The sequence below is a fragment of the Schistocerca gregaria genome, chromosome 11, assembly GCF_023897955.1.
Source record: "Schistocerca gregaria isolate iqSchGreg1 chromosome 11, iqSchGreg1.2, whole genome shotgun sequence".
In the NCBI taxonomy this organism is placed as follows: Eukaryota; Metazoa; Arthropoda; class Insecta; order Orthoptera; family Acrididae; genus Schistocerca; species Schistocerca gregaria.
The window spans coordinates 136,939,703-136,952,394 of NC_064930.1; the positions used below are offsets into that span (position 1 = coordinate 136,939,703).

Here is a 12,692-nt window from a genome sequence, read left to right on the forward strand (position 1 = left end):
CCCGCCCTTGTAGCAGTAGTAACCGATCTTATATAGGCGTTGCGACCGCAGCACCGTATTCCGCCTATTTTCATCTCTATATTTAAATACATGGCCTATACGAGTTTCTCTGGCGCTTCAGTGTAAAATTGTGCAACGTAGATCAATTTGCTTGCTCCCCTGTGATAACGTGCATCCATTCGCGCCTCTTGCGAATGAAATCTGTCAAGATAAGGAGACATGAAGCGGAAAGGCGCTCCGTGAGGCCGTAGGTTGTAATTTGGAGTGCTTATATCAACCGAAGTACGGAATGCAATGGAATACTCGCAACGGCACGTTATCCTCAACGCTGTACACAAGGTGTACAATACGTCCTTTTAGGAGTTTTCTATTCAAAAAATTACGGAAATTCACCCACAAAATTTTTCTACGCTTACCTTTTACTTATAGTGCATGGTCTCCGAAATAGTCTCCTCCGCAAGTCATACACCGCTGCCAACGCCGTTTCCACTTCCGGAAGCAGTCTTGGTACGTCTCTTGCTGCATCGTGCGAACCGCCGTCTGCTATTTTTTCTCTTCGTATTGTTGTGGTCTTCAGTCCCGAGACTGGTTTGATGCAGCTCTCCATGCTACTCTATCCCGCGCAAGCTTCATCTCCCAGTACCTACTGCATCCTACATCCTTCTCAATCTGCTTAGTGTATTCATCTCTTGGTCTCCCTCTACGATTTTTACCCTCCACGCTGCCCTCGAATGCTAAGTTGGTGTGTGATCCCTTGATGCCTCATAACATGTCCTACCAACCGATCCCATCTTGTCAAGTTGTGCCACAAACTGCTCCCTAATTCTATTCAATACCTCATTAGTTATGTGATCTACCCATATAATCTTCAGCATTCTTCTGTATCACCACATTTTGATAGCTTCTATTCTCTTTTTGTTCAAACTATTTATCGTCCACGTTTCACTTCCATACGTAGCAACATACAAATACTTTCAGAAATGACTTCCTGACACTTAAATCTATACTCGATGTTAACAAATTTGTCTTTTTCAGAAACGCTTTCCTTGCCATTGCCAGTCTACATTTTATATCCTCTCTACTTCGACCATCAGTTATTTTGCTCCCCAAATAGCAAAAGTCCTTTTACTGCTTTAAGTATCTCACTTCCTAATCTAATTCCCTCAGCATCACCCGATTTAATTTGATTACATTCCATTATCCTCATTTTGCTTTTTTATGTTCATCTTATATCCTCCTTTCAAAACACTTCATTCCGTTCAACTGTTCTTCCAAGTCCTTTCCTCGTCTATTGTAGCAAATCCTCTCCTTTCAACAGGGTTTTCAACAATGGAAATAAAATCCGGAGCGGCCAGGTCTGTAGAATACAGAGGATGAGGCAGCACAGTGATTTCGTCTTTTTGTGCAACACTCACGCACCAGCAGGCATGAATGTGCGTATGTGTTATCGTGATGCAAGAGCCACAAATTGTCTCGCCACGTTTCGGGCCTTTTGCTTCCCACATTTTCATGTCATGATCCACCTGAAATGTTTCATTCTTCTGCAATCGCTCGGAGGATCAGTCTTCGAGTGGCACGCACAGTTTCGTTGACGTTCCTGACACGAGCGAATCTGTAGACGTCGAAGGGCGTCCTGAACATCCGGCGGCAATTTTTAAACTTTGTGAACCATTCGTAACACCGAGTACGACTTAAGTCGGCTTTACACTACCAAAGTTCTTTGTCAAATATCTTTGTCAAAGAAATTTGGTTTAATAGGGAACTTTGTCAAATGTCGTCAAATATTTGATCAAATCTAGGGCCTCGCTGTAGATTTGATCAAAGACGACTCTTGTCTTCTGTTGACTGCAATGTGACATGTTACCACATGGAGCGCTAGCATCGCTGCACCGTTCTGTCGTCTGTAGTGTTTTTATAAACACTGCCGGTGAATAAGGTTGGTCTGTGCCGACAACTACAAAATTAATAGAGATGAAGCTGATGAGACACTTTACAGCGTGAGGCACCCTGAATACAAAAATAGATTAAGGATATTGGAGACCTGACCTGACCTAACCTAACAAAACCCTCTCCTGTAGCAAAGAACCTGAGTATTACAGTGAGCCTGTCTTCTGCAGATATAGCAGTTCGTAAGTGAGTATGGCGCTTTGTGATATGAGGATACACTTCATTGGGCACATACAGAAATGTATGCTCATCCATTCTTAAGTAATTTATGTATGACTTGACGTCCTCCACTGTAAACTCACGTAACAAGTTTTGATGGGTGCTTTTGTCGTGTCGACGTAAAACACATGGCCCCACCCAGGCATGTTTCCTTTTTTCCCCGCTTCTCTTCCGCATGTGCACCCAGTGTAATTGTGGTACAAGCAACTGCTGCGGTTAATAAGTTGTTGTTGTCAGCCATCTTTAACTTTGACGAAAAATATGATAGTGTAATACCCCCTTTTAGCTCCAGGTCAAAGAGCTTTGTCAAACATATTTCACGAATATCTGCTCATCTTTGAATGTTTACCGGATTTTCGAAAATTTAAATAAATTCAGTCACGAACTTATAGATATTTTCGCTAACAACGTTTCAGTAAGACATAACATATACAGGGTTAGTTGAAAAGGACTTCACAACTTTGGAATGATACAGAAATTTACTGAGATAACGTACATAATCGGTAGATGTCATTTCGTTGAAAAAAAAATCAAGTTTTACCACACGAAAGTTTCAAGTGTAATTTCTGTCCGATGTGACTACCATTTTTTGCGGCAAACATTCCACCGGTAATCAATTTCTCTCCCCACTCGGTCGTACCTTCTGCAACGGCAGTAGATTCGATATTTCAGGTCAGCTAAACTGTTTGGGTGAGGAATATACGTAAGGCCTGTAATGAAACGCAGAGAAAGAATTCCAGTAGCATCAAATTTGGGGAGCGAGGTGGTCATGCGATTGGCCCTTGACGGCCAGTCCGCCGACATGGGAAGATGTTATCGAGGAAACCTCGAACTTCCGCGAGGAAATGTACTTGTGCACGACCTGAATCAAACTTTAGGTCGTTTGTTGTAAAATGACACTTTGTAAAATGTGTTGTGTGTGACGTCATTACGGTACGGAGTTTGAGTTGGTTGTGTTTGTAGATGTCTTGTTGCGTTTAATGGTTGTGTGTGTGTGTGTGTGTGTGTGTGTGTGTGTGTGTGTGTGTGTGTGTGTGATGGCCAGACGAAATTTGTTGGTAACTTTTTTGGGTCTACTTTTATTGAGTTGTAATGTTTTGAGTATTTATTGTGTACTGATGTGTTTTAATTTACATAGGGATGTTTAAGTTTTTAATTTTCGAGGTGTTTTGGTTTTGTTTTTCGTAGATGTAGGTGTTTATTTTTTCGTATCAGTAGTTACAGTTTACCTATATAGGGAAATGACCGATACCAATTTTCGTATTTTTTTATATGTAGGTTTTGGTACCGTCAACTGTTTTCAAGGGAAATGTCCGATTCCAATTTCCGGAGTATTTGTTGTAGGCGTTGGTGTCTGTCTTGGTATCGTCAGCTGCCGTTGACCTATATAGGTCAAGTGAAGTGTCCGATTCCTGTAGATTTTGTTATATTTTTTTGTTCGTCATCTTGTGTGTTTTGGGATCGTGTTGTGTTTTTTTACTGTTATATTTAGCTTGTTCCCTCCTTAAATCCCAAATTTCCCGCAGCTGTCCCGTTAGTATGATTGTATTATTGGAAGGAGATGTTATTGTCTTATTTATACGTATTTCGTGTTTGTTGCCGTGTGTATGTAGTGATATCATAGGCGCCATATTGGAGACGCTTAGAACAGCCATTTCCACCATACTGATGACGTCATGGGTCAAAGCGGACAGGTGGAATCTAACACTTCCGTATTCCCCAATTTTGTATTACTTTAAGATTGTGCAAGTTATCAACAGCTACTTTTTCTCAATTAGTAGCATTAATGCGGTGGAGGTTACAGGTTCCACACATACGTTGTGCTTTGTTCCGTACATTGCTCATGAAAAAAGCGAGACACATACATAAATACTAAATGACTCAACAAAATGTTTTCTCCAAGATGTAGGTGGTACCTGCAATAGTCCAGAAATTGCTGCCTCACTCACTTCAAAACAGACAGATCAATTAATTGACAACAAAATACGCCAGTAATTACATAAGGACTACTGTATGCTGTACAGTTTTATTATTTTTAGATAGGTTGGACACAAAGCAGGAACAGCCTGAAGTCGTCCCGTTTCTGCCAGTTGGAAAATAGGGGGTGCAGCAATGAGGTGATTATGAACAGTAAGTATAGTGCACGCATCTGAACTGGTTTGACTTTAAATGAGGTTGCACTGAGGTCAAGCAATTGCCGTACTGGAAAGGAGTAATGAAGGGAAAGCATGTTTTGTTACATGTGTCTAACCTCACTGTGGGTAGCTTTCTTTTCTGAGAAGTTGTGGGTAGCAATTGTGATGCACCACAAATTCATTCATCTGCAAACTGAATATCATTCATCTTCCATCATTTTAAAAATAAATATCTCAAGAAAAGTCTTTCATTCTACTGTTTAGCCAGGTGATAAAGATGGTGATAATGTGAGGGCAGTGGGTGGCAACAGATGGCAGTAGAGGGGTGGGGGAGGGAGGATACTAGCTAATGTCTGATTGCACTCAGGGGTGATAGTCTAAGAAAGGTTGGGAGGTTGGGAACCTCTGCATTAGATGCTTTCTGTCTGCTGTCTGAAGACCTAAGATGCAACAAGACTTTTCTAAAATTATTATCGAATATCTAGTGCCACATTTGATGAGCTACATTTTTGGATGCACAGATATCAATAAGAGCAGTATGTACCACACACTGACAAACATCGTAGAATTTTGTTTCCAAGGACTGTAACCAAACCTCAATGAAAATATATGTACAATTTAAAAGACAAAGCTTACTAGAATCCCTAGGCTAACACACAAAATACCAAAAGTAATTGACGAAAGGATGGGGAAATTTTTGTAAGGAAATAAACCAGGCAGAAAGCAATATGAACATCTAAAGTGAGGTTCACCAGAAGTGTATAGTGGATAAGCAGGAACGATTAGATAACAAATGCGAGGCTGTGGAAGTATGCACAAATAGGTGCTGGACAATACCACCTACAGGAAAATTAGAGACCTCTGGAGAAAAGAGAAACAACTGTATGAATAGCTAGAGCTCAGACTGTATGCCACTACCATGCACAGAAGGGAAAACTGAAAGGTTGAAGGCATGTATATAAGCGATACGCAAGGGAAATGAACGTCAAGACAGTTAGAGGTGATGGAAGGAGAAAATGAAGGTGACATGCGAGATATAACACTGCAAGAAGAATTTGATGAAACACTGATAGATCCAAGTCAACAAAAAGCATCTAAAATGACAAAACTCCCTTCAGCATTGCTTAAGTCCTTGGGGAGTGGGGAAGTCATACATGACAAATATTTCTTCTGATATACAGTATACTATATATTTGGATCAACAGAGATGTCCCGATCCCACCTGTCCGTTTTGACCCACGATAAGGGTGGGGTGTGTGTGAGACATGACGGCGCAGAGTTTTGTTTATGAGTTGGTTGTGTATGTCGATGTCTCGTTGCTGTTGGTGTGTGTACAGTCCGAGTGTACTGGTTCATTTGAGCATTGCTGGTCGCAGTGTGAAGTAATTTGTATTGCCTGTGATTGAAGAATGGAAATTGGTTTCAGTGAATTATGAATTAATTTTTGTTTAGTTTATGTGATTGTGGTGGCAATTGGTGTTATTGGTTTGCTGTTTGTCATGCAGTAAGGCGTTTAATTTATTTTGTGGCTTCTTTTTTTAGGTATGGCTATGACAGTGAAATTTAACAATTCCCATGCCGAGATGGGGGGAGACATGATGTCCCTCACAAAATTTTTGCAGGTGTTTGAACTGCTGGCTGAAATAATTAACTGCAGTGTCTGTAAAGAGAATATGCAGTAGGCAAGAGTTCTAGCATCTCGGACCAGGGACTGGCACATGTGGCAGTGGCACTCCATTAGACGCAGTACCTGGTTCGAGAACTCTAGGTTGCCCATGAGAAATACTGTAGTAATGACTTATTATTTTTGTTATAGATCCTCCATCAACTATTGCGCACGAGACTGATGTGAGCGAGAGGATGGTTTTAGATTGGTGTTCAGAATATGTGAAGTATATTGGTAAATTGGGGGGGGCGGGGGCGAGGGTGGTGGTCGAGACTATTGAATTGCAGTTTGTGAAGGGAAAATATGGGAGGTGCAAGTCTCAGGTGTGTGTGTGTGTGTGTGTGTGTGTGTGTGTGTGTGTGTGTGTGTGTGTGTGTGTGTGCGCACGCGCGCGCCATGTAAAGACGTCATAGGTGTCATATCGGAGACATTGAGAATGGTTGTTTCCGCAACACTGGTGACGTCATGTCAAAGCAGACAGGTGGAATCTAACACTTCTGTGATTCCATATATTGGACTGGCAAAATACCTACACACAGCAAGAAGAATCTAATAATCCCAATTCCAAAGAAGGCAGCTGCTGACCAGTGTGAATATTATCAAACTATCAGTTTGATAAGCCACGGTTGCAAAATACTGACAAGAATGAAGAAGAAAGGAAAAACTGAAGAAGCCAACCTCAGGGAAGGTCAGTTTGGGTTCCATACAAAATGTACGCAAATTTAAGGTGATACACTACAACTGGTCTTAGAATCCAGCATGAAGAAAGGCAAACCTATATTTACAGTATTTGTAGAAAGGTTTTGAGTGAACACCACTCTTTGAAATTTTGAATGTAGGAATAATATAATACAGGGGCTGAAAGGTTATTCTACCTGTACATTCAATCATCCGTGAAGGAAAACAGAAATACGAAAAACAAATTACACTTCAGGGAATAAAATGCAGAAACTTATGAATATATCTAACATTACAGAAGATTTAATTCATACAAATTCACTAAATTTTCTGAAATATCTTTAGGTTATGTTTTTAACAGCCTACATTCTTCAGTTGACTCTAAATGAGGCATATGGCATAGGAATTTAATGTACAAATTATGTACAGACAAGTCCTTTAAATACATAGTGTTAGTTCACAAATTACTACACGCAGGCCACCACCAAACAGTAACATATGCTCATCCCAGAGAAAAGCAAGTTGCCCTTTATGAACCTTCCTTGGCCAATGGACAGAAACGTGATCCCTATTACGCACGGACCACTTAACTGGCAGCAACTGGAAACCTGAAAACTAAGGAGGTGATAAGACATATGGGAGATCCCGAAAGCAACCGTGATAGAATTTCAGAGATTGTTCATAGCGATGTTTTCCAAGTATTCTGGTACAAGAGACTCAGTTTTGAGATAGTCATACCCACACAGAGATGCAAGAGTTGCCATCACTGCCAGAATAGCTCAGCATAGTCTTTTCGTGATGCTCTTTCATTGCAGTCAATGAATCCACACATGAATTGCCTACTAGCCAGCTCTCCAACAGTAAAGCTATCCTTACTGCCATGTACCAATGTTAGGGTCGACCGAAGCGTCCGATCCCACCCGTCGGCTTTGACCCGTGACTTAAGGCTGTTGTGGTGTGTGACGTCACGACGGCGCGGAATTTAGTTTTTGAGAGTGGCGTGTTTGTAGGAGTCTTTTTGATGTGATCGGTGGTGCTCTATTGTGGTGTGTTAGGTAATGTTTTTGGTTTAGTCTGCGAGTGGCTTCGTGTGTGAATTTTGGTAAATTGCTTTTTTATGTCTTTGTTAGGTACGGACTGACAGAGTCAACAGTTTTCGGATGTTGGATATGATGGGGGACAGTGCATTGTCTAATAAAATTTCTTCGACTATTCGGATTTTTGGATGAAGTCGTGAAGTGTTCAGTATGTCATGAAGAAATGAGGCTTACTTAAGGACCAGGGACGGCTCTATGTGGAAATGTTGTAAGGATAACAGGTTAAGGGAAGTGTTTCATCCCAATGTGTGGCTGTGAATGTTGGTATTGGTATCGTGAGATGTTTTTGAGCTATAAAAGTCAAAGGAAGTGTTAGGTCCTAATTTATGGGATCGGGAGCTGCTGGGGAGTTTTGTGCTGTGTTTTTTTCATTGTTTTGCATGGTTTTGTATGAGGGTGGGTGTTTAAATTTGTTTATATTTAGTTTGTTCCCACCCAACCCACCCACCCGCCTTTCCCGTTAGTGTCATTAGGCTTTTTTGTGGAACATGTGTGTGTTTTTCAATGTATTTTCGTCCTCATAATGTGTACGCAACGACTTTATATGCGCCATATTGGAATCGTGGTTTATGGTCATTTCCGCCATGGGTCAAAGTAGACAGATGGAATCTGATGCTTCCGTATTTCCCACTGTTAATGTACAGACTGAGCACAAAGTCCATAACCCCCTATGTATTAATAGGTGTTAATGAATTATTGTTTCTTATTGTTGCAGATGGTGATATTCATCTTAATCCCGTTTGATCAGCCTACTTGCACCACGCAGGAACAGATCGTAATAACCACGTGCGCTCACGATAAACCCCATACAGGAAAATCAATGAGTGATAATTCTGCCAATTTCACTGTAGGGTTTCAGAGGCCTTCCCCACCAAAAACAACAATTTCTATAGTGGGAGAAAAGGCTCTTTGCAGCTGTTGCACAATAGGTAAGCCACACTGAGGACAACCAGAAACACGACTGGAAACGTGTGTCGAAGCTGCGGCATTTGTTAAAGGTTTGCCACAAATGTCCATTCAAAAGAATTTTGCGATCCATGTTCAACATTATGAAAACATATGAAGAATAATATGGAAGTTATGGCATTCAAATCTTCGGCTGTGGACGAATTGAGTGATAATGACATGCAAAAGCATCACTAAGCCCGTGGGTGAATGTTGGGCATATCTCACCACATTAGGTGATTGGCTTATTGCACATCCACCAGATCGGAAACTGCTCAGTCGTGTACAGTTCCGGCATGATGAAGCAGTGCCCCATTATGCTGCTGCCATTAGAGAATATCTTGAGGAGATATTTCCTGATAAATGGTTAGGATGTGCTTCTGACCATTTGCCTGCATCTTTAGAGTTGGCTACACCAAAGTCGTGACTTGTCTCCTCATGACAATTCATTATGGGGATTCATTACACAGACAGTTCGTGCCACACATTACGAGACAGTTGACAAACTTAGGGATGCTGTTGACATGTATTTGCTGCCATCTCACTGCCAATGTTGACATTTTCTCATTGTACATGGTGTACAATTATACTCTTTATAAATACACACATAAATACATATGAACATTTTGGAATAAACAATAAAGAAGTCACTCTACCTCAAAGTTGTCCACTACCATGATCCCACATTAATACAATGAGACATCTACGAATATGTGGACACACTATAGGGGGCGAAGGACTTCGTAATCACTTTACCAACACTAACACAAAAATAAATCTGAGACAGAACTGAGCATTACTGAGTTTGAGCTTGAGAGAAAAGTGTAATTACTGTTTTCAGAACAACACATACCATGGATGAATGAAATCTCTCTCTCTCTCACACACACACACACACACACACACACACACACACACACACACACAACCTCTAAAGGTAGGCCTATGGCAGATGATCACTAATTAGTCAACATTTCTATACAGTGGTTATAGAGTTCATTAACACAGTGATGATATGAGCCTCAAGATGCAACCAATGTCACCAGCAACTCAAATACATTAGAAAAACAAAAACCAAGACACTGAGAGTAACTCCAGGAAAACTGAGGGTTTTCAGGCTCGGATTTGCTTGTTATCTTCAAACATATTAAAAACTGGAAAATATTAGACCATATTAGGAATGTACAGTTTGTGTGTGTCATCACACATTTGTTGGCTTTGCCGACTCATCACCAAAACACCTTCCAACCAAACACAGATTTCGGGCTATGCTACAGACTACCATTGGAACCTGCATGGTTGTGGTATACGCCAACATGGATATTGTTCCTCTCAAAGGATCCCCATCTGCACTAAATCTGTGTAGGTTTAGAAAAAAATCACATGAGAACTAAACGACATAGTACAGGGAAACCCCCCCCCACACACACACACACACACACACACGAGTATAATCTATAACCAACATAAAAATAAATAACTGTAAATGTCTTCTATGTAATCTACGACTTCACATTTGACAAAATATACAGAGTTTGTCTAGTTCACTAAACCTCAAAGTACTGGATTGACTGTTGAAGAGAGCCCACACAGATTTGACAATTTGTATACGTAAACCAAGTAAAAAGCATATGCCCTCTACAGCTTAAATTATAACTCAAAACACTGAGTTACAGACAACACAGTTAACACATGATATTAAATATCAACAGCACACAGTGGGGCAATTTCTGGAACACACATTGAATCATCCTTATGCCACCTTGCTTAAATTGCTAACAAGCACACAGTACATATAATTGTTTTGTATCATTTATCATTAACTGCTGATCGTAAGTCAGGAACACCACCAGACTTTAATAGTCTAGCATGAATCAGAAAAGCAATCTAGAGTATTCATATATCTTTGTATACGAAAAGGACAAACAAATTATGGAGCCCAATAATCCGTTCATTACACATAAATTGCTGTGATATATTTATGTGTACCAGCATGTAAAAAAGTTTTTCCTGTGTTGTGCTTGGAGCCCCACTTTCTATTTGCTTAACTCCATTCCTGGGCATGTAGATGTGCAATGGATATCTTATAATCCATTATTATGTGTTTGACAAGCTAACGGTGTCATTTCCTGGGCGAAAAGTGTTATTGCATTGCTGGCTGGTATGCATATCAATAAAAATTATCCAATGATGTCAGCAAGATTCTGTCCAAGTTGGTCATTGTGAAATGAAATAAAAATACCAGAGGGTCTTCACTGCAAAGAAGTTCCCTATACACCAATGACAAATCACTCCCTACGAAGTTTGCTAAAGTCACATAATGAATCCCCCTTGCATTTCTCGAATTTTATGCAGTGTATAAGCACATAAAACAAAACAGTTGTCAGAGTAGCTAATACACAATTACTGAATTTACTTTTCAGTTTTTGTTTTTATGACAAGAAGTGTGTTATCTGTGGCAATAAATATGATGCGAATGTAAACATCAGGATATGTTATAAGTTAATCTATTACCACAACCTGTGTGTGGCACATTCGCTGGCTTCAACTCTCAAACAAATCGTCACTCCAATCTGACCTAGACCTTGGACTGCACTACAGATATGACTACTAGCCTACAAAGATTTCTGGGACCCCAATGTTACCCTAGCACACAGTTCTGCACGTTAGCCTGGCAGGTTAACAATTGTTCGGGTTGAAATAACTTACTAGATTGCATATACCGATAACGGTGGTTTCGATGTACAATAGCAGTACTTGAAGAGCGAAAACTAGTACACTACTATCGTCATAAAGAGCTACCGTACATTATTAGTATGTCCCCACTCTTCCCACGGACCACACCCCGGGCTTTTCACAGGTGATGTACGATTCAGGCACAAAATATGCCTCAAAATACTCGGAAAAGTAGTTGTCAATCAATGCGACTTTTCTGGGTTTATTTCAAAGTTTCATTTATTCAACAAGGAAATGTAAGTTGCTTTATTTCTATTTGCAACAAAACATACTGCACTAAACAACTGCCCGGCGATATGGCAGCATTTAAATCTGAAGACAAAAGGGGCGTAATTCTGCAGTTTCTTATTGGTTCGTTTTGTGCTGAATCATCTGGGAACGGCAGCTTATAACCTCTAAAAGCAGGTTAGAGGACGAACGGTTATCCGAACGTCCCACTAAAATGTTACGAATCTATTGAGTCACTTCATCATTGCACGTAACACGACTTTTTACTTACTTTTCACTCATTGTTTTCCGTGCGAAGGTAGTTGTCTGGTGATACAGGTGCTGGAACAAGCGGAATTTCGAGACAAGCTTGGGCGTCCACGTCTCGGCGGCGCAGTGAGAGTGCAACTACGGCGGGTGGCGATATTAACGACTTATATCAGGCGCACAGAATCACTCGCCTATTGCATAACGGCACTCTAACACGTCGGCAACGTCACGAACCGGTCACTCGGCCGCCATGAAGCACACGTGTGACGTAGCCGGCGTTCGCCAAAGATGATGGCACGCGAAGCACCCGAACCTGCCAATCATTGCACTTCTGCTGAAACTGACTGCGCGGAAAGAATGAATTTGCTTTCCGCGCGGCATCCGTTCTCTCGTACTTTTAATCAAGACATTTTAGACAGTAAGTGCCAATTCCTTTAATGTTACACACTGAAGCCACGCAGAGGAGGATCTACCACTATGGTAAGTATAAGGATTCTACTATTATTTCTTCTGCAAACGATGCCCCGTATCAGCGAAATTATTCAGTATATCACCATATGATGAAAGCAGCGCCACAATTTATTTCCGTTTTGATATTGGTTACTAAATAGGAAACATGTGAAATAATGATCGCTTTAAGCTGCAAGTTTATGAACTCCCGTTTAGATAATTAAGTTATGTGATAAAATGTATTTGCTACTGGAGTCCTAATACAATTATTTTCATAGCTACAAGAGCTAATGAGTACAATAACGTACATATTGGAACAAACGTAACAGCGGAGTAATTGTT

The 12,692-nt window shown here is 40.6% G+C and overlaps 1 protein-coding gene across 1 annotated transcript in view; it reads right to left on the reverse strand.

Annotated features, from left to right (window-relative positions):
* Nucleotides 1-12,285, reverse strand: part of LOC126295000 (6-phosphogluconate dehydrogenase, decarboxylating) — a 122,918-nt gene extending 110,633 nt beyond the window's left edge. Inside the window, exon 1 of the mRNA XM_049987254.1 lies at nucleotides 11,923-12,285. Within this exon, the coding sequence (XP_049843211.1) occupies nucleotides 11,923-11,933 (11 nt within the window). The 5' untranslated portion in view covers nucleotides 11,934-12,285. The remainder of the gene's footprint in view (nucleotides 1-11,922) is intronic.
* Nucleotides 12,286-12,692: the final 407 nt, after the last annotated feature.